This window comes from Sciurus vulgaris, assembly GCF_902686455.1.
Source record: "Sciurus vulgaris genome assembly, chromosome: 7".
NCBI classification, from domain to species: Eukaryota; Metazoa; Chordata; class Mammalia; order Rodentia; family Sciuridae; genus Sciurus; species Sciurus vulgaris.
Genome location: NC_136467.1, coordinates 156,014,055 through 156,038,928, shown reverse-complemented (window position 1 = coordinate 156,038,928; position 24,874 = coordinate 156,014,055). Strand labels below are relative to the sequence as shown.

The following is a 24,874-nucleotide window of genomic DNA, read 5'->3' as shown; positions in this document are numbered from 1 at the left end:
TATGCTGTCACTCCATGTACAAACAGAAACAACATGTATCCCATTTGTTTACAATAAAAATATATTAAAAAAAAATGGAGGATCCTTTCCTTTTTAATCTTGGAGGGGTTTCCTGTGGCAGCCTGGTCTATTCTAGGTAAGTTTTACAGTTACATTTTAGGGTGTTCATTACTCATTAAACCAGTAATGCAATTACTTGAGTTTCCTAAGTATTTTAAAAGACATTTGGACTATGATTTCCTTTCAATTTCTAAAAGTACAAGTTAAACAGAAATGAATGCTTTTAAAACAGAGATGAATATACTCCTGGGAGGAGAACCATGTAGGGCAAGCAGCTGAAAAAGTGTCTGCATGGGGCCAAGAAAGGAGGACTTGGGTGCTCAGGATCTGGGACTCGAGGGAGGAAGGGGCCTGCCATGGTTTTATGTGACCCATAAGGTCCATGTGTTGGACACTTAACCCTCAAGGCCATGTTTCTGGGAAGCAGCGCCCGGCACTCGGCCCAGGGTCTCATGCATGCTAGACAAGCACTCTACCTCTAAGCCACATCTCGAGTCCCGAAGGCACATGCGAACGGAATTTGAGAGAAGATTGGAACCTGTGCCCTCATGAGTGAATGAATGCTTCCTGGATTAATGGACTCATGGGCTGTCATGGAGAGTGGCTTTGTTATCAAATCAAGCACTCCATCTGCCTGCACTGATACAGCACATGGCCCTCGCCAGATGCTGGAGTCATGCTCTGGGGTTTCCCAGGCTCCAGAACCAGGAGCCACATAAACTTGTACTCTTTGTAAGTTGCCTGGTCTCAGGTGTTTATCACAGCAGCAGAAGATGGACTCAAGCAGAGCCCTGTTCTTCTGGCTCCCCAGGTGCAGACCCCGCACTAGGCGGAACGTAGCATGAATTGCCTTCTGGCTCTCAGGTCGTTCCCTGTACCCGAGAGTCTCCTGAGCCAGCGCGTGCTGCCTTGGCTGTATGTCCAGGGGGTTTCTGAAGCCCCAGTGCCTGGATCAACTTAATCTGCCCTCTATGCCATGCAGTACCCCTGGTGCAGTCTGTCATGGACAGCTATAGCAAGGACACCTGCCTTTGGATACTGGTCTGACTGGCAAATACAATATGCCTTTAACTATATGCCAAATCACTTTATTCCTTCTGTCTTCAGTGTCCTCACCTCTCAAAGGAGGGATTGGAGTAGGCATCAACAGCTGCTTCCGATCCTAAAGTTCAATTTCGTTTTCCTCTTGGATAATTCCCAAAGCAAAAGCCCTGTGGTCTCCAGGTTTACAAGCCTATATGCAGATTCTTTTTAAAATAATCTAGTCATACGTGCATGGAAATGTGATTATGTAGATATTATTGCACAGGCATTTACTCCCAAATCAGTGGGAGAATGCCAAAGCCAGGATGAAAAGAAGTGGAGTGGGGTGGAGGTAGTGGAGCAGATAGGGTTGCATTTAGCTTGAAGTTCAGTGAGCACAGTGAAACTCTGTCTGCTGTTCAGAATTTCACCTGCGAGACAGTGAGAGACAGCTGCTGTCCCAGCCAGGATCCCATACGTGGCTCTGCTGTGGCCAGCTGCACCCCCACCCATGTTTCTTTCCTCACTTGCTGGGATAAAGGAGGGTTCTCTCTTTGGCATGATCTTCATTGAGGTTCAGAGATACTAAAAATTTAGAAAAGCTGGTTTTTAGATGAATCATGAGAAAACAGAACGTGGTGCAAAAAATGAGATGATTTCCCACATCTGGTGAAACTTCTGAGATCTGCCCCTTTGGGCAGCAGGGCTGTTTGAATGACATTCCGGTGGGAGCCTCTGTTCCCAGTCCTCCCTGGGGCAACGGGAAGAAAGGGAGCATCTCATGGAAGCACCATGGCTTCAAGCAGGGATTCACGCAGTCTCTCCTCGGGACAGCGGTTTTCAGAGGTCATCATGCTTTTTCAAAAATAACAAGGCACAACCGACAAAGATTTCCCGGGTGTTCTTCCTCCCTGGAAAGTGCTGTTTATTGACCAGCCAGCTTCCTCACCAGCACCAGGGCCAGTTACCCCACAAAGCAGAAGTGGAGCCACCACCCACACAGGGACTGAGAGAGAAAGTGCGGGCCGCTGTGGTTTTTGTAGGTAGTTGGGCCCTCAGGGAGCAGGCCGCCTGCTGCCATCCGGGATCCCATACGTGGCTCTGCCCTGGCCCGCTGCACCCCACCCACGTTTCTTTTCTCACTTGCTGGGATAAAGGTAAATGCAGAGGTTGCCTTCAGCAATTAAACAGACACATTTATTAGGTAAAGCCCCTGGGCAACACTCATCCCAGAAGCTGGAGAAACAGTGGAATGGAAGGTAGCACCTGGATACATTTGCAGGCCGTTGGCAAGGCAAGCCACAGGGACAGGGACCCGCTCAGGGACCAGGAGCAGGCTTGGTGTTCATTCCCACTGTGCTGAGCACCATGGTGCAGCTTCAGGGGACCTCAGGAGGCAGCCTGTGGGGACCAGCCCTGTGTGGAAATGGGTGGTGACTGGTGCTAACCGAAGGTGTCGTGGGACTTGGACCCTATGTGAGGACTGAGGGGGCATGAGGCCAGGACAGTGACTATACTGTGATGAGATCGAGGAAGGAGCTAGACCAAAAAGAAGAGCGTGGAACCTTGTGCAGTCAACAAGGCGAGTCTGGTCTGACCTCCAGGCCAGAGCGGATCAGGGGGTCACAGAGAGGAGCAGGGCCTGAGGCTGTGCAAATGCCTGGGAGTTTGTCCGGGCCTCTCCCCCATGCTCACCGCAGCTCCTCCCCTCCCCCCTGCCCACCCCTTCAGCCCACAGAGGGCCAGCGCCCTCTGTCCCACAGGGCACCTTTAGGAAAGTGAGGTACAGACTGAAGAGTTGGGGCAGGGCCAGTGTTGCCCTCATTTCCTTCCATCATCACGACCTCTCGGGCCTTCTTCATGGATAGTACCCAAGATCCCCCTTTCCCAGAACCCCTGGGCTTTCTGCTTGCTTAAAACCAACTCCTTTACTCTGTGGAAAGTTCCTGCCACACCCCGTGTGGGCCTGACCCACCCCCGAGCTGTCCTTGGGGTTTCCTCCAAGTCCTTCCCCAGGTTCCGATCTTCAGCGACAGGAGCAGCCGCTCAGGGGTCACTTTCCGTCCCCCGTGTGGAACAGAACAGCCGGGACGCCTATGCCCGCCTCCCTCAGGGCGCCACCTCCCGAGGGTTGCAGGCCAGCGGGGCGGAGGAGGAAGGCCGCCAGCAGGTCACTCCGCACCGAGCCCTTGGCTGGGCTGTGGGGGGATGAGTTTAGAGCGGGGCGTGTCTGTGTCCCCCGAGGCGCAGTCCTCCCCGACCCGGGACCGCGGGATGTCCTTGGAAAGGTCCTGGGCTTCGGAGATGACTGCGACCCCCGCAGGCCTCTCCGTGACGGGGCAGATGGTCAGCGGTTTTTTACCACTGGACCATAGGCAGAAGAAGGGCCTGAGGGGGCCAGAGAAAGAGAGGCTGGGGAAAGTGTAGATGTGGGATCCGTCCGTCATGCTGTAGAAAGAGATGTCTCCCGCCTCGCAGTCCAGGAAAACCCCCACGCGGCGAGGGGGTCCTGCTAAGGGGAGAGGGGTCCGCAGAGGGGTGAGGGCCCAGTATCCATTCCCATAGAGCTCCACAGCCCAGAACCCGTTGTCGGGGGTCATGGGGTCGAATCCCTTCTTCCGCACGTTCTCCCTGCACACGCCGATGGCCCAGTCGGTCCTGTCTCCCACCTCCACCTCCCAGTAGTGCCGCCCCTGGGTGAAGGCCTCTCGGCCCAGCACACACGGCCAGGAGTCGAATCTCTCCGGATTCTCAGGCAGCTTCTGGCGTGAATCTTCCAGCTGAACAGATTTTGCGTCCTCATACAGAAAGAGGTGGGGGTGGGCTGTGTCTGGGTCCAGAGTGACATTAACTGGAGGCAGAGAGAGTGTGACCATCAGGGACAGTCACAGGACCTGTCCTCCCTTCTTCAGCAACAGCAGTGGGTTAACTTGACAGTCTCCTGGGCAGGACTGGAGATCTGTCTGGCCTCCCAGGTGCCACTTTTCCCTGCAGCTCCCTCCCACATCGGCAGCTATAGTACGATTAAGAGTCACCTGTCTTGGACAGGAGGCTGCAGGAGGACTGGCATCCTTGCCCTCCTCCAGGAGCCCCCTAGGTGCTCAAGGAAAGTGTCTGGCCGTCTACCATTGCTGTCCCCTTCCTAGTCCCCTCACTAAGTGTATTGGTGTCCTCAAGTTCACATCTCACAGGATACTGAATTCCTCAGGTGGACCTCAGAGACCTGGGGAAGTCCCAAGGCACTGACCTGCATGCAAGGCTGCCTTTTTCCATTCTGCAAAGAAAGAGAGACACTGTCAGTGACAGGTTTTGAACAAGAGCGAGGAAACTGGATGAAGTAACAAGAGGCAGAACTTACTGAGCTCTTCCAGGAGTTTCTCTGGAAAACAAACAAAATCACCTCAGTGGCTTTTTATAATGGACATGAGGGAGAGGAAGGGACTGGTGTGGGGGACCCACAAAGAAGGAACTGTGTGACCTACTGTGACCCACGACTGCCTGACTACTGAAATACCACCAGCAACTCTAGCACCGGGTTTTGTTTTTTTCATCTTCTGAGAAATGATCAGGAAGTTCCCGCTGGCTGGGAATCAGATCTTCCATAATGAGATCCTTACTGGGAAACTGAGTCGGAGGCGGGGTTGGGCTGGGGGCTGGTAAGTAAATACAGGTCTAAAATGCCAATTGGAATGGTTTGGCTCTGCCTAGGCCCCAAACCGCTCTTCTTCATTGTAGGCATCTATGATTTCAGAAGCCTTAAAATTTCTTCTGACTTTGAGGATTCCAGAATCCAGGGTCTTCCTGTTGGAAGCTGTCCTAATGGGTGTGGACCCAACCTTCCTCTTAAGCACCCCTGGCGAGCAGCCCTTGCGGGCTCCAGGACTTACCTTTGGAGCTGAATTTACTCTTCCTCTCTCTGGATCTCTCCTTGTACAGTTTCCAAATGAAAACCATGGATCCAACTGTGAGCAGTCCTAAGACCATGAGAATGACAGCCACAGCCGCCATCCAGGGATTCAGCCTCAGGGGGACAGGAGCTGAAAGAGAGTCCCCAAAAGGAACGTGGGCAGGAAGCCGCAGGGGTCTGGTTCGTCTCCTGAGGCCAGAGAGAGGTGGAAGAGGGGACAGACTGGATTCCTTCCACCCTCCCGTGGCACAGGTAACCCCTCATGCCTCTCTAAGCGCGTCAGGAAGTTCTGACCTTGGGCAAGGGAGAGCAGAGACGGGACATGAGAAATAAAGGATACAATGGGCCAAGTTGTGTCATTATAGAATTTCCTACTTAACCATCCGTACAGAATAGGAGTCAAGGAGAAGCGGGAATTAAATAAGGGAGGAGAAATGTCACCTCTGTGTGTGACAGAGTAGGACTCATTGTCCAAAAACCAGGAAAGTGTTCCTGCCTAGAGCAGAGGAAGTGTCCAGAGACTAGTGGGAAGAGGTGCTTCTGGGGACCCTGGAAACCTAGACAGAGCCCTAGAGGGGATGGCAAGGAGGGGAAGAGTAAAACCAGGAAAGTAGTGTAGTCTCCTTGTTTATTTGAGCCGAGGAGGACCTAGGTCAGGAGGGCCCCAGGCACAGAGCCTCTCCGACTCAAGCAGATCTCCCAAAATGGAGAGCCTGAGACTTCATGAGATGGAGGTAGAGTCCCTGTCTTTGGAATCTTTATTCTTCCAAAGAGGCTGGTGTGGCTCCCTTTAGTCAATGGGCAAGCACTCAGGTGGGCAAGTGGACGGGTCTGCCATGAAGTCACGTCTGTGCAGGTGCCCAGGTCAGGTGGCCCTGAAGCTGTGTCCACACAGGAGTTACCATTGGTCTCACTCACCTGGAATGGAAATCCCTACTTCCTTCTCCTGGTCAAGAAGGAGGTTCCGGATGCTGCAGAACACACTGTCCATGGAGCTGTCTCTGAGGGTCACTGAGGCTGCCACAGTGAACAGGCCTTTGTCGCCAGGACTCCTGGACTCTGATGTGGACGGGAACGTCTCTCCCTTGGCAGTTCTCCACTGCACCTGGGGCTCTGGGTACCACCCCATGGAATTGCACTCCAGCCGGACCGCTCCACTCTCCTGAACTTCCACAGTGATGTGAGGATCGGAGCCCAGAGCTGTGGAGGGAGAAGCTGGCTTACTCTCTCAGTGGATGCCTGTCTGGAGACTCACAGTCACAGTCTGAGGAAGAAAGAGCAAAGTGGGCTGGGAATTCCTCTCCACATTTCACTACACCAGGAGACTGAGGTGTCCGTGAAAGGAATTTCATACACCTTATCAGAGAGTGTCTTATTAGCATCTAGCCTTTGAAATGTGGGCAGGAAGGAAAGACTGATGCCTTCTAGGCAGGTAGGAGCTCCAAATCTGAGAAAGAGCTCCCAGGCTGGCAGTAGTACAAGAGGGGTCAGGGGAGGAGGGGAACTAGGACTGGAATATTTAAAGACAAGGATGGAAGTGGTGTTCTGCAGGAGAAAGGAGGCTCCTAGTTGAGTGTAGATCGTAACTTAAGCTTCTTTTACCCATGATGCTGATTCAGGAATTTTCTTAAATTGCTCCAACCCTACTTTCCCCACACAATTATGCTTTAACAAAAACCAACATAAAGTTGCTTTTCCTACCCACCTAGCCTAATTCTTCTAAAAAAGAAATCCACAGGACAGAAAAACAGAGCTGCAAAGAAGTAACTTGGAACCCAAGTCAATGGCTGTCTGTATTCCGAGTTTGTGTGTTCCATAAGAACGTGTACTCTTTCCTTGAAAGGAGCTACCGCTAGCATCAGATTCCCAGAGGTGTCTGACTCTCATAAAAGATAACAACAGTTCTGTGCTATCAAATATCTAGGTTTTAAACACCAACCTTAAACTTTAAGATACTCTTCCCTAGAAATGAAGTGAGAGCTGGGTGTAATCCCATGGATGGAGGAGCATGAGGCAGGAGGAGTGCAAGTTGAAGGCCGGCCTCAGCAAAGATAAAATAAAAAGGGCTGGGAATGTGGTTCAGGGGTTGAGTGCCCCAGGTTCAATACCTGGTACAAGAAAAAAAAAAGTTATACATGATACATATGAGAATATATTTGTGTATTATGCATTTAGATTAGTCCAAGACATGGCCATAAGATATTATGTAATCCTCATAGAATTGACAAGGCCGCTTTTCATGTATTGTCTAATTTTATTTCATTCTTGCAAAATCATGTGGAATAAATGCTTCCTCAGTTTTAATGCAGGAAACAGCTCAGAAGATTTCCTTGATGCAATCACTACTAATAAGTGGGAAAGTCAGACCTCAGTGCTTATTTTACTCCAGAATGCTAACCACTTTCCTTGTTATTTCGCCCAGAATTTAGGTGTGAGCAAAAAAAAAGGAATCGAAGCAAACTCTTGTAGGTCGATGAAGAATCTTAGCTAAGGGCCCTGCTCTATGATCCTCGGAAATCAGTCCTTGGAGACGAATCCATAAAGCAGCCTCATATGTGGGCGCTCACTGCAGCCTTATGACGACCATGAAAACAGCCTCTTTTAAACTGAACTAGTCAAGTAAGTAATGGTGTGCTTATGTAAGCGAATGCTACGTAGCCACTGCGTCCTGCATTTATTGAGTCGATTTCGTGGGGAGTGCTTACCTTGAGGGGCAAGGGCAGCAGGCGGCTGAGTAAGGTCGGCGGGAAAGCCTTTCTCTGCTGTCCCCACGGCCCAGGCCCAGGTCCCCCAGGCCTTCAACCTAAAAGGGAACCGGACGGTTCCCAAGTATCCGGCCCTTAGGGAACCAGGTTCGGCACGGGGTCACGCGACAGTCAACCTTCCGCCCACTCACCTGCCACTCGGAGGTGCACTGTGGCCTCGTCGTAGCTGGCGTTGTCCCTGAAGAGGCACCGGTACTCGCCCTCGTCCGCGGCCCGGACGCCGCAGATCCGCAGGGCCGCGCGCCCCGCGGCGAGGTGGTCGCGCACCAGCGCCACCCTCCCGCGGAACTCTGGCATCAGCTCCCGCTCCAGCTCGCGCTGCGGCGGCGTCGGGTACAGGAGCACGGCGGGCGAGCGCGTGCGTCGGAACCAGCGCAGCTCCATGTGCTCAGCGCTCACGTTCGGGGAGAGGTGGCAGGGCAGCTCCGCGTCCGCGCCCACCACGGCCAGCACCGGCTCCGCAGGCCCGATCACGTCAAAGCGAGCTGTCAAAGCGAGCCAGGTGGACGCCGGGTAGAGGGCGACCCAGCCAGGCTGCTGAGGGACGGAGGCCCTGCATGGTCTCCATTGCCCCGACAGCTGGCAGGTCCATCCCACCCCGTGCGCGCGGCTGGGGAGAACCAAATGGCCTCGTTTACATACATGCACGGGGACATTTCAACCCTGCAGGACACGGGGCGAGGAGCAGACCTACCTGAATCCAGCATGGGCAGCTGCAGGAGCGCGAGCGTGAGCAGACATCTGGGGAGGCAGGATTTCCGGAAGACTGCCATCTCTGACCTTGCTGGGCAGCAGGATGCTGATGCGAGTCATCCAGAGCCTCGGCCTTGTGAAGAGTGTTCAGGAAAAGACCCTGGGGCGGGCGGACCCTGCGCTCCCGGCCCTCCAACCGTCTTTCCAACCCTGGCACTGGGCTCATGGCAGCTGAGGCCCCCTCTCCAGGGAGAATTTTCAGTCTAGCCGTCCACACCCGCCCGCACACTTCCCAAAGTTTGGTGAAGCACTGCAGAAACCACCAACTGGGTTCTATAGTCCCCAGACTGGCTTAGTCTTAAGAAGGGACCTGTGATTCATAGAGCCCTTCAATAAGTTGTGTATGAATGGACAAATCTTAGAATCACTGCATTAAAAAGGAAAATTCTTTACAATGCAACAATTTGCTATTTGCTTTTAGAAATGATCATAAAGATAATGCTGCAGAGACGAAGGAAATGGAATGAAGGAGAGAAAAGAAAAAGATGGGAGGAGATGGAGCAAGAAGGGCTGAGCTCTTGAGGTACAAAAGGGCTAGGACCAGGGATGAAGGAGGAGCCGAAGGGAGAGCACTGTGCCCTCCTGGGATCACACCAGGGAGACAGAGTCACAGCACCTACCGACTGGATGATCCTGGAGGAAAAGGCACAGCAAGCCACTGCTGCCAACTGAAAAGGCTGGTCATGGCCCCAAGGGCAAAAGTTAAAAGCCCTCAGGAGAAGGAAGGGGCGGTGCCCTGGTGAGGCTGGCTGCCAGCTGGCCTGCTGTGTTACTTTGAAAAAGAAAAAGGTTGCCAGAGAGCCGGAGCTATGGACCTGTGGTCTTGCCCTCAGAGAGCAGGATAGACTTGTTGAGCTGGACTAAATAAAAGGGGGTGGAAGAAAAAGGGAGAGGACCAAGGAAACACGAAAGGAGACCTGAGGCCTGCAGCTAATTCACCTTTGTGCCTAGCTGATTCTATCTCCTGAAGTGGGAACAGCCCGCGAGGCCTGGGAGGCTCTCCAGCACTCTACACAGCAGAGCAGAATGAAAACATGTTGGCAGGCTGCTGGGAGGATTTCCTGAGTGCCAGCAGGCAAGTGCTCACACACTACGGGGCTCGGCAGAAGGTAGACTGCCATCCTGATATTATTCTATGGGATGATAAATGAGGGACAGAGCCCAAGGCGCTTGGCAGCCCTCTCCTTCCTGGGCGCCACTGAAGCCACATACTGGGGCACACCCTGGGAGCCAGCCCAGCAGTGGGCAGGAAGGCCCCAGCTGGGTCACTCAGCCCCCAACCCAAAGCCGCCTCCTGCCCAGGGTTCTTCAAAGCCACTCATGTGGTCAGCAAACCCTTATTTTGGGCTAAACTTCTTATTGTTATAGGAACATTGAAAAATACAAAAAAAAAAAAAAATTTATAAAGTGAAAATCTCCCTTAATCCACAAACTGATGATAACTTTTAGTTGGCATATTTCCTTCCAGTATTTATTGTGCCCTTACCTACATAGCAAAAGCAATCACAAAGGTTTTCTACATAATTTGAAACATCATTGATAGTTGCATGATTGTCAAGATTGTTCTTTTCCCCCATTATAAATAGTGTACTTTATACATAAGGCTTTGCTCACAGCGTTGTTAACTTCCTGATAAACCGTCTGGTAAATTTCCAGAAATAGAGCCACCGGGTCACACAGTAGGAGTCTGTTTTCAAAGCCCTTCTGAAATGCGGAGCCCTTCACATTGTCAACAGGGTCCTTCCCTGGTCCCCGCCAGACCAAGGACAAATATTTCATATTCCCCATATGAGGATGGGCAAATTTGTCAAATCATCATTTTATTAGGCTTCATATGGTAGTGAGGCTGGCTACTTTTCATGTGTTAACTTACCATTTAGTATTTCCCAGAAATGAACTTTTCAGGCCAGTTGCCCACTGTTCTCAAGACTGGTCTTGGGGCTGTTTCTTACCAATCTGTGTAAACTGTTTTGAAGTTAAAGATAGTATTACATGTTTGATAGAAGTCCTTCCCAGTTTTGTTGTTTGCCTTTTATTAGTGTTATGATTCAGACAAAAGCTGATTGCTCTAGTTTACCCACCGCTCTGTGGGTCCCAAACACACACCCGATGGTGTCAATTTTTGCTTGAAAATTCCTGCATGTATGAATGTCACTTAGAAATGCCATGCACATCTCAGGGGAAATGGACACCATCATAAGATGAGTACCGGTGCTTTTTCAGGGACAATGCCAGCTAGAATCTCAGGCTTAGGGGAAATGGACATCATCATAAGATATTTGGGTCTTTAATTGTGAATTGATGCATGCATCACCAGTATTGGTTAATTTTTGCTTAAGAACAATTTGTATGCTGGTCTTGGGGTCACATACCTGTAATCCTAGCCACTCGAGAGGCTGAGGCTGGAGGATCACAAATTTGATGCTAAATGCAGCAACTTACAAAGGCCTGAAGCAGCTTGAGGGAGACCTTCTCTCAAAATAAAATATAAAAAGAACTGGGGAGATGGCTCAGTGGTTAAGTGCCCCTGGGTTCAATTCTCCCCTCTGCAAAACAATAAAAACTCTTTGTTCCCCCATCCAGCAGAATCACCACCGCCTCTGGGATAGGAGTCCCCTGTGCTTCTCCTTTGATAGCAAAGCAATAAAACTTTTCCTTTTTCTCAAAACCTTGTCCTCATTGTTGAATTGGTATCAGGGATCAGGGACAAGGAGGGCTTTCAGTAACACTTCCAGCACCCCGTGATGGATGACTTTGTTGTTTCATACCACGGTAACACATCAGGACTTTAGTTCAGTTTCCCCAAGACTGTGCTTAGGTAGCCGTGATCTTTCCCTGGTTCCGTGGCGCACTCTGCCTAGGGTGGGGTTGCCTGCTGCACACTGGCACGTGCTCAGGGCAGAGCAGTACGGTTTGGCCAGCGTCACACCCCGCATTTCTCCTTTCCTCCCCTCCCCCATCCCCGTGTCCCTGTGCTTTACTGATCTCCCTGGAATTTCAGGAGACGCCCCCAACACCTTTCATTTCTTTTTCCTCTCTGTGCGGCTATAATTTTACAGAACCAGGATCATATATAACTGCATTTATTTTCAGGTACAACCTCTTGGTTTTTAGTGGGAGGGAGGGAATTAAATACGTATTTTTTCCTTCGCTTGGTTTCATTCGTTCTCCTCACACATGGTTCCCAGCCCCCTGACAGCCCCCAAAGGCACTCTGCATGTCCAGCGTGAAGTGATCTCTGCGTCACTGCACCCCCTCCGCCTCCCAGAGCAGCCCGGATTCTGATTCGGCAGTTCTGGAGAGGAACCAGGTGGCCCTGCGGGGTGCTCCATCCAGGCCCGTCTGCAGCAGTTTTCCTTTGTCTTGTTTGTGCTGGGGACTGATCCCAGGGCCTGGGTGAGCCACGCACATGCTCTCCTCCTGAGCGACTCCCCCAGTCCCCTGCAGCTTCCTGTCTTGCTCCTCATTCAGAAGCGTCAGGTGCAGAGGTGGCTACAGGCGCTGCTCTGCAGGAGAGGCTCCTGAACAAGGGCTCCAGCTCAGGGGCTTGTTTTGCATGTGGCCAAACAGGGCCTATCGGAGATCTGTAGTGAGTGAATGGGCACCGCGTGGAGCAGGACATTGGTGGTCTGCCAGTGAGCTTCCAGGTCTGCAGCTCTCTCTTGGGGCTCATGCAGTTGACATGCAGTAATAATCAGATATGACGTGATGACATTGGACATTATAATACTGGAACTATTCCGCCCACAGCAAGCCCACAAGTTATGGACACTGGAGGTGAATGGACTTTGCATGTGGAAGGGTGGGTGGGACGGTGAGGAGATGGTACAGGGAAGAGGGTGGTAGAAGAGGGGCAGGTGGGGATGAGGAGAGGCAGCAGGAGGCCAAGAGCTGAGTCATATTCTTGGAAATACTTTCGAAATGGAGAGTTTCTAGAACCCGAGGAGGGGTGGCAGGGAACTTCCGGGAGCCAATGCAGTGAGGCTGGGTTGAGCAAGGTAGAGCCAGGAGGACTCTGGGAGATCAGGGCGGTGGGGACCCCTGGGCGTGCTGCCCCGACTGACCCGCCGGGGCTCCTGAGCTACTCTGTCAGTGCTTGTCCCGACTTTTCTCTCCCTGCTGTCTGTGAAGTCCATCTCAGCAGGGGCGCCCTCTCCCTCTGGAGGACAGGCTAGTGAACAGACAGCGTGAATGTGCAGGACCTGGGCATCTGAGGAGCAGCCTGAAAACCCCATGGCCTGACTGGACCCTCTTCCTCCTATCACTGCCACACTGTGTTTCCTTGGCACCTCTTGACTTAGTTTGGCTTCTCCTAGAAGTACTCTCTGAGACAAAGATTTGGGTGCAGTTGATTCTGGGGGGAGATGATCCCCCAAAACACTGTGAGGAATGAAGAACTGGGTCAGGGAAGAACCAGAAAGGCCACTGTGCACCAGGGATAGTGTCACGGGCTCAGCTCTGCGGGGATTCTCTAGGGAGGGGTAGGACTAGAACCCAGATCAGATTGTCATGGAGCGGGAAGAAAGCTGAGATCCTGCCACTCGCTGGGGACATTCTCAGAGATGCAGGGAGCCATCAGTACTTTGGGAGCTGCCTGTGGGTGGAGAGGGAGGAGGCTAAGGAGGGAGAGGAGACAGACATGATGAACGTGAGAGGGTCAGAAGACACCTCTGTGGAAATGGGTCACAAGGCTGGAAACTGTCAAGTGTTCTCAGAAGGACTCAGAAGGTCTCAAATACCAGCTCCAAGGCCTGGTTCCTTCACTGCTCCACCCAAACACAGTCCCTCCCTCCAAATTATCAGCCACAGTGTGCCCTCAAGCCGCTTGAGGAAGGAGAAATGGATAATGTCAGATAATGTCTCTTCCAAGAGATGAGCTGATTAGCACCGTCCCTTTTCTTTCTGTCCTTGAGGATGGAACACCTGACAGCGCTTCCCATTTCATGTGTCCTGAGGCTCAGAATCCTTGGGAGGCAGAACTCAGCAGAAGTGAAGGACAGGTAGCCTGCACACAGCTGCAGAGGGGGTCACGAAATGTTTATCATTTATGAAAAATGAGAGAAAAACTCCAACTCTCAATGAACAAAACTAAACCAACTATCGCTTGAGTTGAAGATGTGGGGAAGAACATGGATGTGTCCGTGAAACACGTGACAAAGCGAAGCAACTGTTCCCTTCTGTGAATATCTGATTATCAAAAAACGATCGGGAATCATGAGCATGCTTTTGTTTCAGTGTTTTCTTTTTTTTCCTCCTTTTCTTAGAAGGTTGCAGGAAGTTCCTTTTGGCTTCAGATCCTAAAAGATTTTGCTGTACCTGGGAAATGGAAGTCCTGGGCCAAGTCTGGAGCAGGCGGGGTGAGTGTCCACAGGCTGCTGGTGGGGTTCTGACTGCTGCCCACCAGGTGCGCTCCTGGCAGTCCTGGGGCTGCAGGAATCCCGCACTCTTCAGAGGAGTCCACACGCAGGAGAGCTGGCTCAGCAAGAGAAGAGGGAAGACTTTATGAGAGGTTATCACCAGAGCGTGGCTTGGAGTAGGTGATTCAGGGGATGGCTAAGGAAGCAAGGATCTGCTCTGGATGAATGCTGTCAAGAACCAGGGGAATATTCTGCCACTTGGTATTCCGTTACTTTTTATTAGGAAGCAGGATGAACAGCTGGGCAGCTTGTAATTCCAGCTACTCGGGAAGAGGAGGTAGGTAGGAGGATCATGAGTCCCAGGCCAGCCTGGGCAACAGGCTGCTTTTTATTTGTCCCTGTCTCAAAAAAAATAAAGGTGTGCGTGGGGGTGTGGCTCAGTGATAGAGCACTTGGGTTCAATTCACAGTACCACAAAAGAAAAAAGAAAAAAACCCATAACTAACGCAAAGGGAGAGAGAGAGAGGGAGAAGAAAGAGAGGGAGGAAGGAAGGAAGGAAGGAAGGAAGGAAGGAAGGAAGGAAGGAAGGAAGGAAGGAAGGAAGGAAGGAAGGAAGGAAGGAAGGAAGGAAGGAAGGAAGGAAGGAAGGAAGGAAGGAAGGAAGGAAGGAAGGAAGGAAGGAAGGAAGGAAGGAAGGAAGGAAGGAAGGAAGGAAGGAAGGAAGGAAGGAAGGAAGGAAGGGGAAAGGGAAAAGCCCAGAAGGAAGCAGGAGGAACAGTGGAGAAGGCGGTAGGTGGAAGTGCCGCAGCTGCTCTGGCTGGCGGAGCGGAGGGTGGTCCTTCACACCCCCAGGGATTGCGGCGGTCCTGTTCCACTCCTCGTCAGTCACACCTCGGCCTCATGCTTGGTGGCGTGTGGAGCTGTGTGGTGGGCAATAGGGCACCCGCCTGGCTGAGTGCCTGGCCAGGACCACCTTCCCTTCTCCAGCAGAGCCTGAGCTGCCTTTCAGCCCCACAGGCAGGTGTGTGAGCATGCATGTGTGCGTGTGTGTGCGTGTGCATGCATGTGTGCATGTGTGTGCATGTGTGTGTGTGTGTGCAAGTGTGCACGTTTGTGCGTGTGGTGCTGGGGACTGAGCCAGGCCTTGTGTGTGCTGAGCACGTGCTCCACCACCCAACTCCATCACCAGCCCCTCTTTGGGGCTTTATCCCCTTGACTGTCCCTTCTGATTCTGAAAGAGTTAAACTTACATTTCTAGATTACAGATTCTTAGATTTAGGTGACTTTTTATTGGAAGCCAACATGAAGAGATCATAAAGTCATCATAAGCCAAGCACGTGCCTTAAGTTTAAGTGCCCATGAGGGAACTTACCAGGAATTGACCAGGCCCTGCAGTTGACGAGCTACCTGGACAAGGATTCACAGCTGAAGATGACTTTCAGGTAGGCAGGGACACAGGAGCCCGCCCACCCCGGCTTGTTCTGCCCACCAGGCACTCTTGGTTTGAAGTCGGAAGCCACAAATTTTTGGGGTCTTGTTTTCTGAGTGCCAACATGGGTTAGTGGTCTAGGCTGGAAGCTCTGCAGACAGGAGGGAGACCTCCGGTCAGTAGTGTCACAAGAAGGCTTTGTGAAGGTGGACAGCTGGATCTGAACTGATGATGTTGGGTAGACGATGTGCTGACCTCAGGGCCTGCAGCTCCCTGACCCTTGCCCTTGGTTTTATCAGGGACTGAGTGATGTTCCCCACTCCTTGACGCTGCACCTGGCCTTGTAGTTTGCTTTGGCCAAGGGCAGGTGGGTGGAAGTACAACTGTGTCAGATCAAAGACCCTTGGGAGATGGTGTCCATTCCACCTACCCTCCCTCTCACACCTGAGAAGGCGTCAGGTCCTCGGAAAGGGGACAAGTGTGAAACTGAGGGAAAGCCTGAACAAACCCTGCACACTTAGCCTGCTTCACTTGCTTTTAGTTGACTTTGAAAATCGCCAATTTTATTTTATTTTTTGTTTTTCAGTACCAGAGATTGAACTTACCCACTGAGCCACATCCCAGACCTTTTAATTTTTTTTCCTTTGAGACAGGATCTCTCTAAGTTGCTTAGGTCCTAGCTAAGTTACTGAGGTTGGCCTTCAATTTGTGATCCTCCTGTCTCAGTCTCCTGAGCTGCTGGGATTACAGGTCTGTGCCACTGTGCCTGGCAATTCCCAGTTTTAGAGGTCAAGTAGTTAAGCAACATAGCAATTAGACTGCTACTGCTTTGCTATGACCTCATGTGTGTCATGAGGGAACTTGGAGGTCACTGTCTAGCTTAAAATGGTGGAGACCATCGGCGCTTCACTTGGACCTGTGCAAGTGTCTGATGGTTGACTTCTTTGATGTCAGAAGGCGGAAAATTCTGCCCTAAGGTCATGCTGAAGCCACCGTTTTCTGAGCACCTGTCCTATGAAGAGGCAAGAGGTCTGATGACAGGTGCAGACCATTACCTGCCTCCAAGCACCTTTCCGCAGCCCTCGTCCTCCTGCTTCCTTACCCCACAGACACCCCTAAACCCTGTCCTTCCTTGGGAGGCGCTGCGGAGACCAGCTCTCCCATCTCCTGCCTCATGATTAAGCCCTTGCTCTTTTGCAAGACTCAGGTTTCAGGAGTCCCATGCTGTGCAGCAGGCAGAACCTCCTGGTTCAGGAACAAGCCGAGCAGAACTGCCCTAGCCACGCAGATCCCTCCTGACCAGCAGTCACCAGCCACAGAGAGGAAGCAAAGAGCCCAGCTGAACCCACGCTGGGTCAGCCACACTCCAGTCAGACGTGTGGGTAATAAACGCCTGTTTTAAGTCAGGGAGATCTCCTAGAAGTCAGTAACAGCTACCTCTGCAGAAACCAGTACCTGGAAGTGAGGTTTTACTGCATTATCAAAACAAAATAGCTCAGGAAGTTGTCACTGGAGGCTAAAAATGGTAAGGAAGCTCATGGAAGTCATGGTGTGTCTGTGACTCTGGATCCGGTCACGGAGCTAACACAGTTGGCCTTTTCTGAGTCATAGGAGGGTATCCGTCATTTGTATTACACCCCTGTGACAATACTTGAGTTCCTGTGAGTAAAGTGACATCAGGTAGCCTCCAGGTAGCCTCAGCATCACCAGAAAGATGAAGAGACTAGAGACAAGAGGGCTGGACCTTTCAGTCCCACCTCCAACCTCCAGGAAAGCAGATAGGACTGGAGACCAAGCTTCATAAAGACCCTTGAACAACAAGGTCCATGAGCTTCTGGGTTGCCGAACACGTGGAGATTCCAGGAGGTGGAGCATGGAAGCTGTGTGACTCCATCATGTGACAAGAAGAAAGCTCTGAGATGCCCTAAATCTAACGTGAGGGCTGGAGGAGGGAGGGGAGCAGATACGAGTGAGTCGATGGGTGTTAGGGCCACACAGACAACGTGTTTCGCATTCCTGAGTGTTTGTCTGAACCTTGACCTAAACCCTATTGCTGACCGTTAACGCCGACCAACCCAGAAGTAACAAGAACTTCTGCTGGATTGTCCTGTCCCCAAACTTTCCCTCTTCTGGCCACCCTATTCTCTTATTCACAGTCAATGTGCACCATGTACACAATTAGACCTTCTTCTCCACAGTTTCATGATAAAAGTGCTCTCATTTCTAGTCTTTTCCTGTATGGGAAAGACTTAGGCGATGCTGAGTGAGTGTGTCGAGGGACGGGAATGATTATAGACTAAAGATAGTGGCTGCAGGCATTGCCGGCCATCCCTAAAGCCTTTACTGTGCATCTTCATGGTGGAACATGGGTCCCACCTTTTGACTCTGGACTGGCCTGCGTGGCTTCCTTGACCAGTGGCACATGGGTGGAAGTGATAGTGCCAGTGATAATCACTGCTTTTAAAAGGCCTCACGAGTGTGGCCTTCCATCCTCTCCTCTGCCCTCACCATGAGAAGGGAGCGTGGCTTCCTTCCAGGAGCATGTAGACGTGTGCAGAGCGGCATGGCAGTGGCTCACAGATGTGCAGGGGAAGTAGAGTGCTGTGGTTTTTTTTTGGCTGGGGGATGTCCAGGGATTGAACCCAGAGGCGCTTACCCACTGAGCCACATCCTCAGCTCTTTTAGTTTTTGAGACAGGGTCTCATTAACTTGCTTAGGGTCCACTAAGTTGCTAAGGTTGGCTTTGAACTTTCAATCCTCTTGCCTCAGGCTCCTGAGGTAGAGGTCTTGATCTACAATGATAAATATGCTTGTTACTACAAAAGATGATTGAATTGCTTTGAATCCAAAACACCCTTTAAGCCAAAGTTTTAGAAGCCTGACACCCCACCCGGCCCCTCTGGCCCCAGAACGTGAACTGCCCACTGCCTTGGTCCATGGCTTATAGCTCTCCAGGGCTCAGGCTCCAGCCATGGTCCCTGGGTCTGCCTACGGCCTTATTTGTTCCAGGGGATCGGAACCAAGCCAGCTGGTCATGGCCTGTCCTTCTGGGAGACTACAGTATTTCCTCCTTCCAGGCTGCGGCCTGGGGGCCTCACTGTATAGACTGGACATCTTTGGCATTGGGCAGAACTGCGCCCTCAGCCCCCGGCACCCCGCAGCTGTCATGTGGGGCTCCACAGCCTCGCCTGGCCAGTTCTCCGGTCTCCACCGTAGATTCTCCTTCCCTCAGGAGGTGCCGTGGTTTTCTCTTCTCACATCCCAATGCGTCCTGTTTTCTCGTCCACAGCATCCAGAGTCAACCCACGTGTCAGTCTGGACGCACCACCTGATGTTAAAGCAACAGGTTTTCAGCATGCCACTTTCTTACACTTGCCTCCTTGAGTGAGAGTCCCGTGGCAGCAGTGGCTTTCCTGAGACTGGACACTACCCCGGGGACACACTGCTGCAGCACCAAGGCAAGAGCTTCAGGAGCGGTGAGGCAGCTGGGAGGGGGCCTCTTACTTGTGGGGAAGCGCTCACTCAGGGTGGGGCGCACGGGAGGCACTGTGCTCTGGCAGCTGCGATGCCTGGCCAACTCCACAGGGCAGAGCCCAGGGAACTGGTCCTGGCCAGCAGTGGGTCCCCATCCTGCAAAGGATCAGGCCATGCAGAACCATGGGATCAGTTAGTGAGTGCTCAGGGCCCCGTCAGGTCTTTCCAGAGCACATACCACTTGTGCATGTATGCGGCTTCCAGAATCCCACCTCTTCCCTCGGCTTATTGTCTGCTGGATGGTTGGTCCACCTCAGGCAGCTGTGATGTTCAACAATTGCCTGACGTCAACAAACCTTCCCACAGAAAAGGCTGTGAACGCTGGGACAGCTGAGTGCTGTCAGTCTTCCAGGTGTTGGGGCACAGGAAGCACCACCCCAAACTGACTGCAGGAGGCCAGAACACACTGCTCCAAAATGGGTCACCCTGCATTACTTTGAGTTAAAGGAAACTGAGAGTCAGTCAACACCAGACAGGATCTTCACCTCCCCTTTTGTAAAGAGAAGTTTACATCCATTGGGGAACTCTCACTGGCGGAGGTGTCTGCACCAGGAGCTGCTGAGACAGGTTTCCCACCTAGACTGTCTGCAGAGTATGGCAGGCCCCCCAGCATGCTTCTTCTCTATTCCCGATCTCCGGGTTCCGCCTTCCCCCACCTTCCTGTGGTGTGGGGTGAAGCCTCCGTCACCTAGCCCTTCTGCCAGTCTTCCAGGTGTACATACATATTAAGTGGTTTTCCTAGAGTTAAACTGCTATGTCATTTATATTAACAATCCAGTCAAATAATCTAGAGGGGTAGGGAAGCCCTGCACAAAGAACCACTGGCAGGTCTGATGATAATCTAGCTATCTTTTTTTTTTTTCCCCAGTGGTGCTGGGGACTGAACCCAGGGCCTGAGGTGTGCTAAAGCAAGCACTCGATCACTGAGATACAACCCCTGCTCAGCCAGGGGGGTTACAGGTTGCTGTGAGTCGGCATGTCCTTAATGTGTCTTTCCACAATGTCAGAATTTATGGAATAATGACAAAGTCAGACGACACTACTCTCCTCAGTAGATGCTTGTGGGTCACCTGGTCGTCATAAGCTAGGAAGTCGCAGGTTCTTTTGTTCCCATCTCAATTTCTAGTATCTGTAACACTCAAGTCACATCACGCTTCATACAATTACATGCACGGGTTACAGAATGACCAGGAAAGGGCTGGGGCAGCCCTGGGGTCCCCGAGGCTGCACTGAGAGTGAAGGCAGAGAGCAGGTAGGAAGGCAGTCACGGGAGGTGGTCAGATGCCATCAGAACACAGCCCAGGGCTTGCTCAGGGTGCAGAGCTGTCCAAGTCCAGCAATCTATTCTAGGCCAAGGTCCCAAAAGACATCAATTGGAGTAAGACTTGCATGGTTATCGGGGGTGAGAAGCCGCCCTCTGTTCAAGCCCGAGGACAGAGGTCTGGAGGTTCTTTGATGTGGCAATTTTCCTGGGCAAGATGAGTGATGAATGGTGACAGGGCCAAGGTGCCACCATGTCCAGTTTTGGGATGCCCCTCCTTTTAAGGGTCTCAAGTGTGAGGGCTGCTTCATTTGGTGGTCTGGAGTGCTCACTAAACTTTCGGGTCTGGTTTTTCCAATGAGTTTGATACACCCATGTAACCTTGTGCTTCTGATTAATTACGTGCATGGGTGGTCAATCTTACCAGCATGATTGATCGATCCATTTGTGCCTTGTGGTCGTGCTGGGCAGATGGTGGTCTTCTGCTGGTGTAAACAAGCTATAGGGTCTCCCCACCTCAGCACTCGTGCTCAGGATTGGGGAACTCCTGGCAAGCTACTGCTTTACAGAATGGAGTGACTCAGGTTCGGGCACAGCCTGCAAACCGCTGCTCTGCACACCAGGGAGCCACTCAGGGTGGAGTGTGCTCCACGGAGGCCACCACTCTCTTCTTGCCTGCCTGTAGGTTCCCCTGATGGTGGGCTGCTGTCCCAGGGCTTGGCAGAGCTGTGCCGTGGTGGTGGGCAGTGGGGATAAGACATGTTAGAATTCCGATCTTATTGAGGCCCAGTTTTTTTTCCTGAATAAAATTCTTCTAAGACTTTCCTGTAAAGAGTGAGACCGTGCACCAAAACACCAGGGTTTGTAGAAAAAAATACGTTAAGCTCAGACAAAAAACTATGGTGGTTTCTTTCCAGGACACTAATAAAAACACCAATAATAGTAATAACTTTGGCGCAGTTAGCCTGCTAATGAGTAAAAGGCACTTTACAGTCATGTGGATTTTACCGTAAAGTAGGTGAATATAGCTTGATAGAAATATAACAAAAAGTGTGTTTGCTGCACTACAGGAACAAACCAGTGGTCTGTTAATAAATTATGAGGAAAAAAATGTCTTGTTTTATATTGTTTGGCCACTCCCACTGTGAAAGATTTTTGGCTTGAAGAGAAAATGTAACTATCGGCCCCCCCCACATTAGTCAGCTTGCTATCACTGTGACAAATGACCTAGAAGCAGGAAGACTGATTCCGGCTCACAGTTTCAGTCCAAGGTTGCTTGGCCTGCTGCCTCTGGGGCTGGGGTAAAGAACCTCATGGTGGCAACAAGCAAAAAAAGAGGAAGGGGCCAGGGTTCCAATGTCCCCTTGGAGGGCACACTCCCAATGACCTGCTCCCTCCCCCTAGTGCAACTAGCTGGGACCAAACCTTGAACACAGGGCCTCCTGGGAGACATTCCAGATCCAGGGCAAAAACCTCTGCTGGTCTGGTGCCAGCTGGCTGCAGCACACCTGGGGAAAGGGCTGAGGACGGCAGGGGAAGTCACAAAGCTACAGAGTGGTTTCCTGCCTTGGGTTTCTTCCGGATTGTGAACTGAGCCAGGAGGAAGCCTGGGGGGTGGAAAGGGCTGGGTACAGTGGCCGAGATCCGCAGGCGGCCTGTGATGCACTCAGCGACCTCTTCCTCCAGGGCACATACCTGGTACGGGGAAACTGCGTGGGAGGGAGACTGACACCAGCGCCAGGACTAACGAAAAGCCTGCGAGCCAGTGCCCAGTGCAGAAATAACCTGTGGACAGAGCAAAGGGCTCTGGGAAGGGTAGCATGGAGACAAGGCAGAGTGTCTGTGGATCATGTTGGGCCGGGGAGACTGGGGAACTGGAAGCCGTGACTGAGTGGTGAGAGCAGACAGAACTTCCCAGACCAAGGAAGCAGGTCAGACCTGATGCAGGCCAGGGATGGGGCAGAGGAGAATCAGGGCCAGATGCACTGTGCAGAGTTCTGCTTAGTCTCCCCTACACTGCTCCTCACCAGTCACCTGCTGTCACACACAAGGGCGGGACTGTGGCCCTGTCAGATGTGGAACCAACGCCTGGGGAACACACATCTGAAGTTCCAAGGCCTGATTCAGCACCCGTCTGGTTCCATAGGGCCTTTCTCTTCCCTCTGCACACCCTAACTGGGATGCAGCTTGGGATTTTTTCTTCCCCCATAACCTTTCTGCCCCCCCCTTTTTATGATTTTTAATGCACTTTAATTATCCAAAACAGTTTCATTATGGCATATTTGTACATAAGTATAACCTACCTCCATCACCCCCCCTTAACTTCCATTCCTCCCATTTCAATTTGTTACTGAAAGCTCGGTCCTTGTTCCCAATGCCAATTCAATAACGAGGACACAGTTTTTGAGAAAAAGGAAAAAGGTTTTTATTGTTTTGCTAGCAAAGGAGAAACACAGGGGACTCCTGTCCCAGAGGCTGTGATTCTGCCTATCAGGAGGAACAGAGGGATTTTAAAGGAGCTCTTCAAAGGCTACATTCCAGGTGTGCTCTGGGAGGGGGGTCCCCGGGCACCTCCCCTCCGTGGGGGGTTAGAATTCGCTTATTAATTTGGGAGACAGTCATCTCCCAGATTCTCAGCAGGCACCTCCTTCCTGTGGAGCACAGAGAGCTCAGGGTCATCTTGTCCCCAGCCCCCAGGTGAGTGAGGGGGAGAAAAAGAAAGCTTGTTCCTTTTTAGCCTCAGAGCTGTGCTCTAAAGGTGAGGTGGACCACTGTTAGTTTTTACACACACCAAGCCAAGCATGTGCCTCCACATCATCCCAATTCTGGACAGCAAGATGTTCCCTGCCACACTGTGTAACTCACTAGTCAGTGTGCCCTGAGACTCTCCTGCTGGAACCCACCTGATCTAACAGTCAGTCAGTCCCGGGTGATCTGCCAACCCAGCTGATCCCAGCTCTCTTAACCCTTTACTCTGCCCAGCAGAGGTGACTGTACTGCTAGGGCTCAGGAAAGGGGTGAAGAGCCATGCCCACAGGTTGGGCGGAGGTGGCTGCTGAAGGGCCTGGGGCTGGATATACCATTGATTGACCGTTGGAAAGATCATCTCTACCTCAGGAGGCAGAATCTTCTCCCAGGGGGGAAAAGAGAATCTCCATAAAGGACCTAGGCATCAGCAAAAATGGCGACCTCCTGAGGCCTGACAACTGGACAGGTGGTCAGGGGCTTCTTATCACAAGACCACAGGCAGAATAAAGGATAAATGGGGCCAGAGAAAGAGGCCTTGGAGAGGGTATGGATGTGGGATCTGTCGTTCATGTTCCTGATTCAAAGTTCAGGAAAATCCCAACCAGGCAAGGGGTTCGTGCCAATTGGAGAAGGGTCTGGAGTGGAGTGAGGGCCCAGTACCCCTTTCCAGACAACTCTGTGACCCAGCCTTGGGAGACATGAGGATGAATCCCTTCTTTCTCACGTTCTCTCTGTACACCCCAACCAGCCAGTCGGTCTGCCTCCCACCTCCACCTCCCAGTACTGCCGCCCCTGGGTGAAGGCCTCTCAGCCCAACACGCACGGCCAGGAGTCGAATCTCTCTGGATTCTCAGGCAGCTTCTGGTGTGACTCTTCCAGTCGAACAGATTTTGCGTCCTCATATGGGAAGGTGGGGGTGGGCTGTATCTGGGTCCAGAGTGACATAACTGGACAGTCTAACCATCAGTGCATCAGTGACTGCTAGAAACAGCAGTTGTCTAACTTGACAGTCCACGGGGAGAGCTGCCTGGCTGCAGGGTGTGGGTCTCCCTGGTTAGGAGCTGACTGTCCAGGGTGCACAGGTCCTAGTGAAACCCCTCATGGGCAGCTTGTCTCTGGGACCTCCTCTAAATCCCTGTGTCCCAAGGAAATATCAGGGTTCCCTACAACTTAAGGTCTCCTGTGCTCTCCACTGTGAGTGTCCCAGCATCTCATTTCCACCTATTCTAGGTCTTTGAGTCCTGGGAGATGAGCTCTCAGAGCCGCGAGGTACAGTGCACTGACCTGCAGGTGACTGAGCCAGCTCCCATTCTGAAGAAAGCAGAAGCACGAGTCAGTGCCAGGTTACAGGGAGAATATTTTGTGTGTCTTAAAACAAAAAAAGAAAAATAAGTCAAATTTCCATGAGTTTCTCAAATGCCTTGAGGTGTGAGATGTGAGAAGGAAAATGGGAGTGGGTGACAGTGTGGGGACCTGGTCCATCTGCACCTGGCTACAAAAACATCCCCATCCTCAGTCCAGAGCAGGAAGTGGTCTTGCTCTTGCAGATGTAACCCCGGTTCTGGGGTTGGGATCAGGTCTTCAGCTACTGAGACGGCGGCTCCATCTAGAGGGCGAGTGAAGGCACCACAGCCAGTGGGCACCCTCTGCAGGCCAGGGGCACACCTCAGGGCCACGTGTGTTCAGAGCCACAGGAGGGGAGGTGAACACACCTTGCCTGCCCCCCACAGGTCCCACCTCCCACTCCTGTATGTGCCCCAGGACAACGATATTACTGGTTCTCACCATCTAATTAAGCTGCGTTCCAGCTGATAAAAACCCTCCCTCCTCTTCAGCCTCCTGGATATTTGGTATTTTGTGTTTATGCTACTTTCAGTTTTGAAAATTCTGAAATAATAGGTTCAAGGGGACAGCAATTCTTCTTACAAGACATCCCACCTCATTTGACAAACGCCCATGATAATAACCTGATGTTCTGCGACTAACCGATGGGACCAGTTTTGTCCTTTCTCCTTCTTTTCTTATATAGTTTCCAA

General features: G+C 51.8%; 1 protein-coding gene across 2 annotated transcripts; it reads right to left on the bottom strand.

Annotated features, from left to right (window-relative positions):
- Positions 1 to 2,820: 2,820 nt before the first annotated feature.
- Positions 2,821 to 14,396, bottom strand: BTN1A1 (butyrophilin subfamily 1 member A1). 2 transcript variants are annotated; one of them, XM_079148724.1, is made up of 9 exons: positions 13,825 to 14,396; positions 10,382 to 10,473; positions 8,450 to 8,581; positions 7,887 to 8,240; positions 5,909 to 6,190; positions 4,971 to 5,120; positions 4,442 to 4,462; positions 4,331 to 4,357; positions 2,821 to 3,934 (listed from the first exon to the last, which is right to left on the bottom strand). In XM_079148724.1, the coding sequence occupies exons 3-9, from the start codon at positions 8,526 to 8,528 to the stop codon at positions 3,255 to 3,257; spliced, it is 1,593 nt and encodes a 530-aa protein (XP_079004850.1). In that variant the 5' UTR covers positions 8,529 to 8,581; positions 10,382 to 10,473; positions 13,825 to 14,396; the 3' UTR covers positions 2,821 to 3,254. The 2 variants fall into 2 exon arrangements, with proteins under 2 accessions (XP_079004850.1, XP_079004849.1); XM_079148723.1 differs by lacking the exons at positions 10,382 to 10,473; positions 13,825 to 14,396 and adding an exon at positions 9,129 to 9,541.
- Between the last annotated feature and the right edge of the window lie 10,478 nt (positions 14,397 to 24,874).

Excerpts from the sequence above, each read along its gene's own strand:
- BTN1A1 (XM_079148724.1), bottom strand. The coding sequence starts at position 8,528 with ATGGCAGTCTTCCGGAAATCCTGCCTCCCCAGATGTCTGCTCACGCTC. Across the intron at positions 6,191-7,886 it reads AGTGCACCTCCGAGTGGCAG|CTCTGGGCTCCGATCCTCAC; the intron begins GTGAGTGGGCGG and ends CTCCCTCCACAG. Across the intron at positions 5,121-5,908 it reads AGTAGGGATTTCCATTCCAG|CTCCTGTCCCCCTGAGGCTG; the intron begins GTGAGTGAGACC and ends ACTCTCTTTCAG.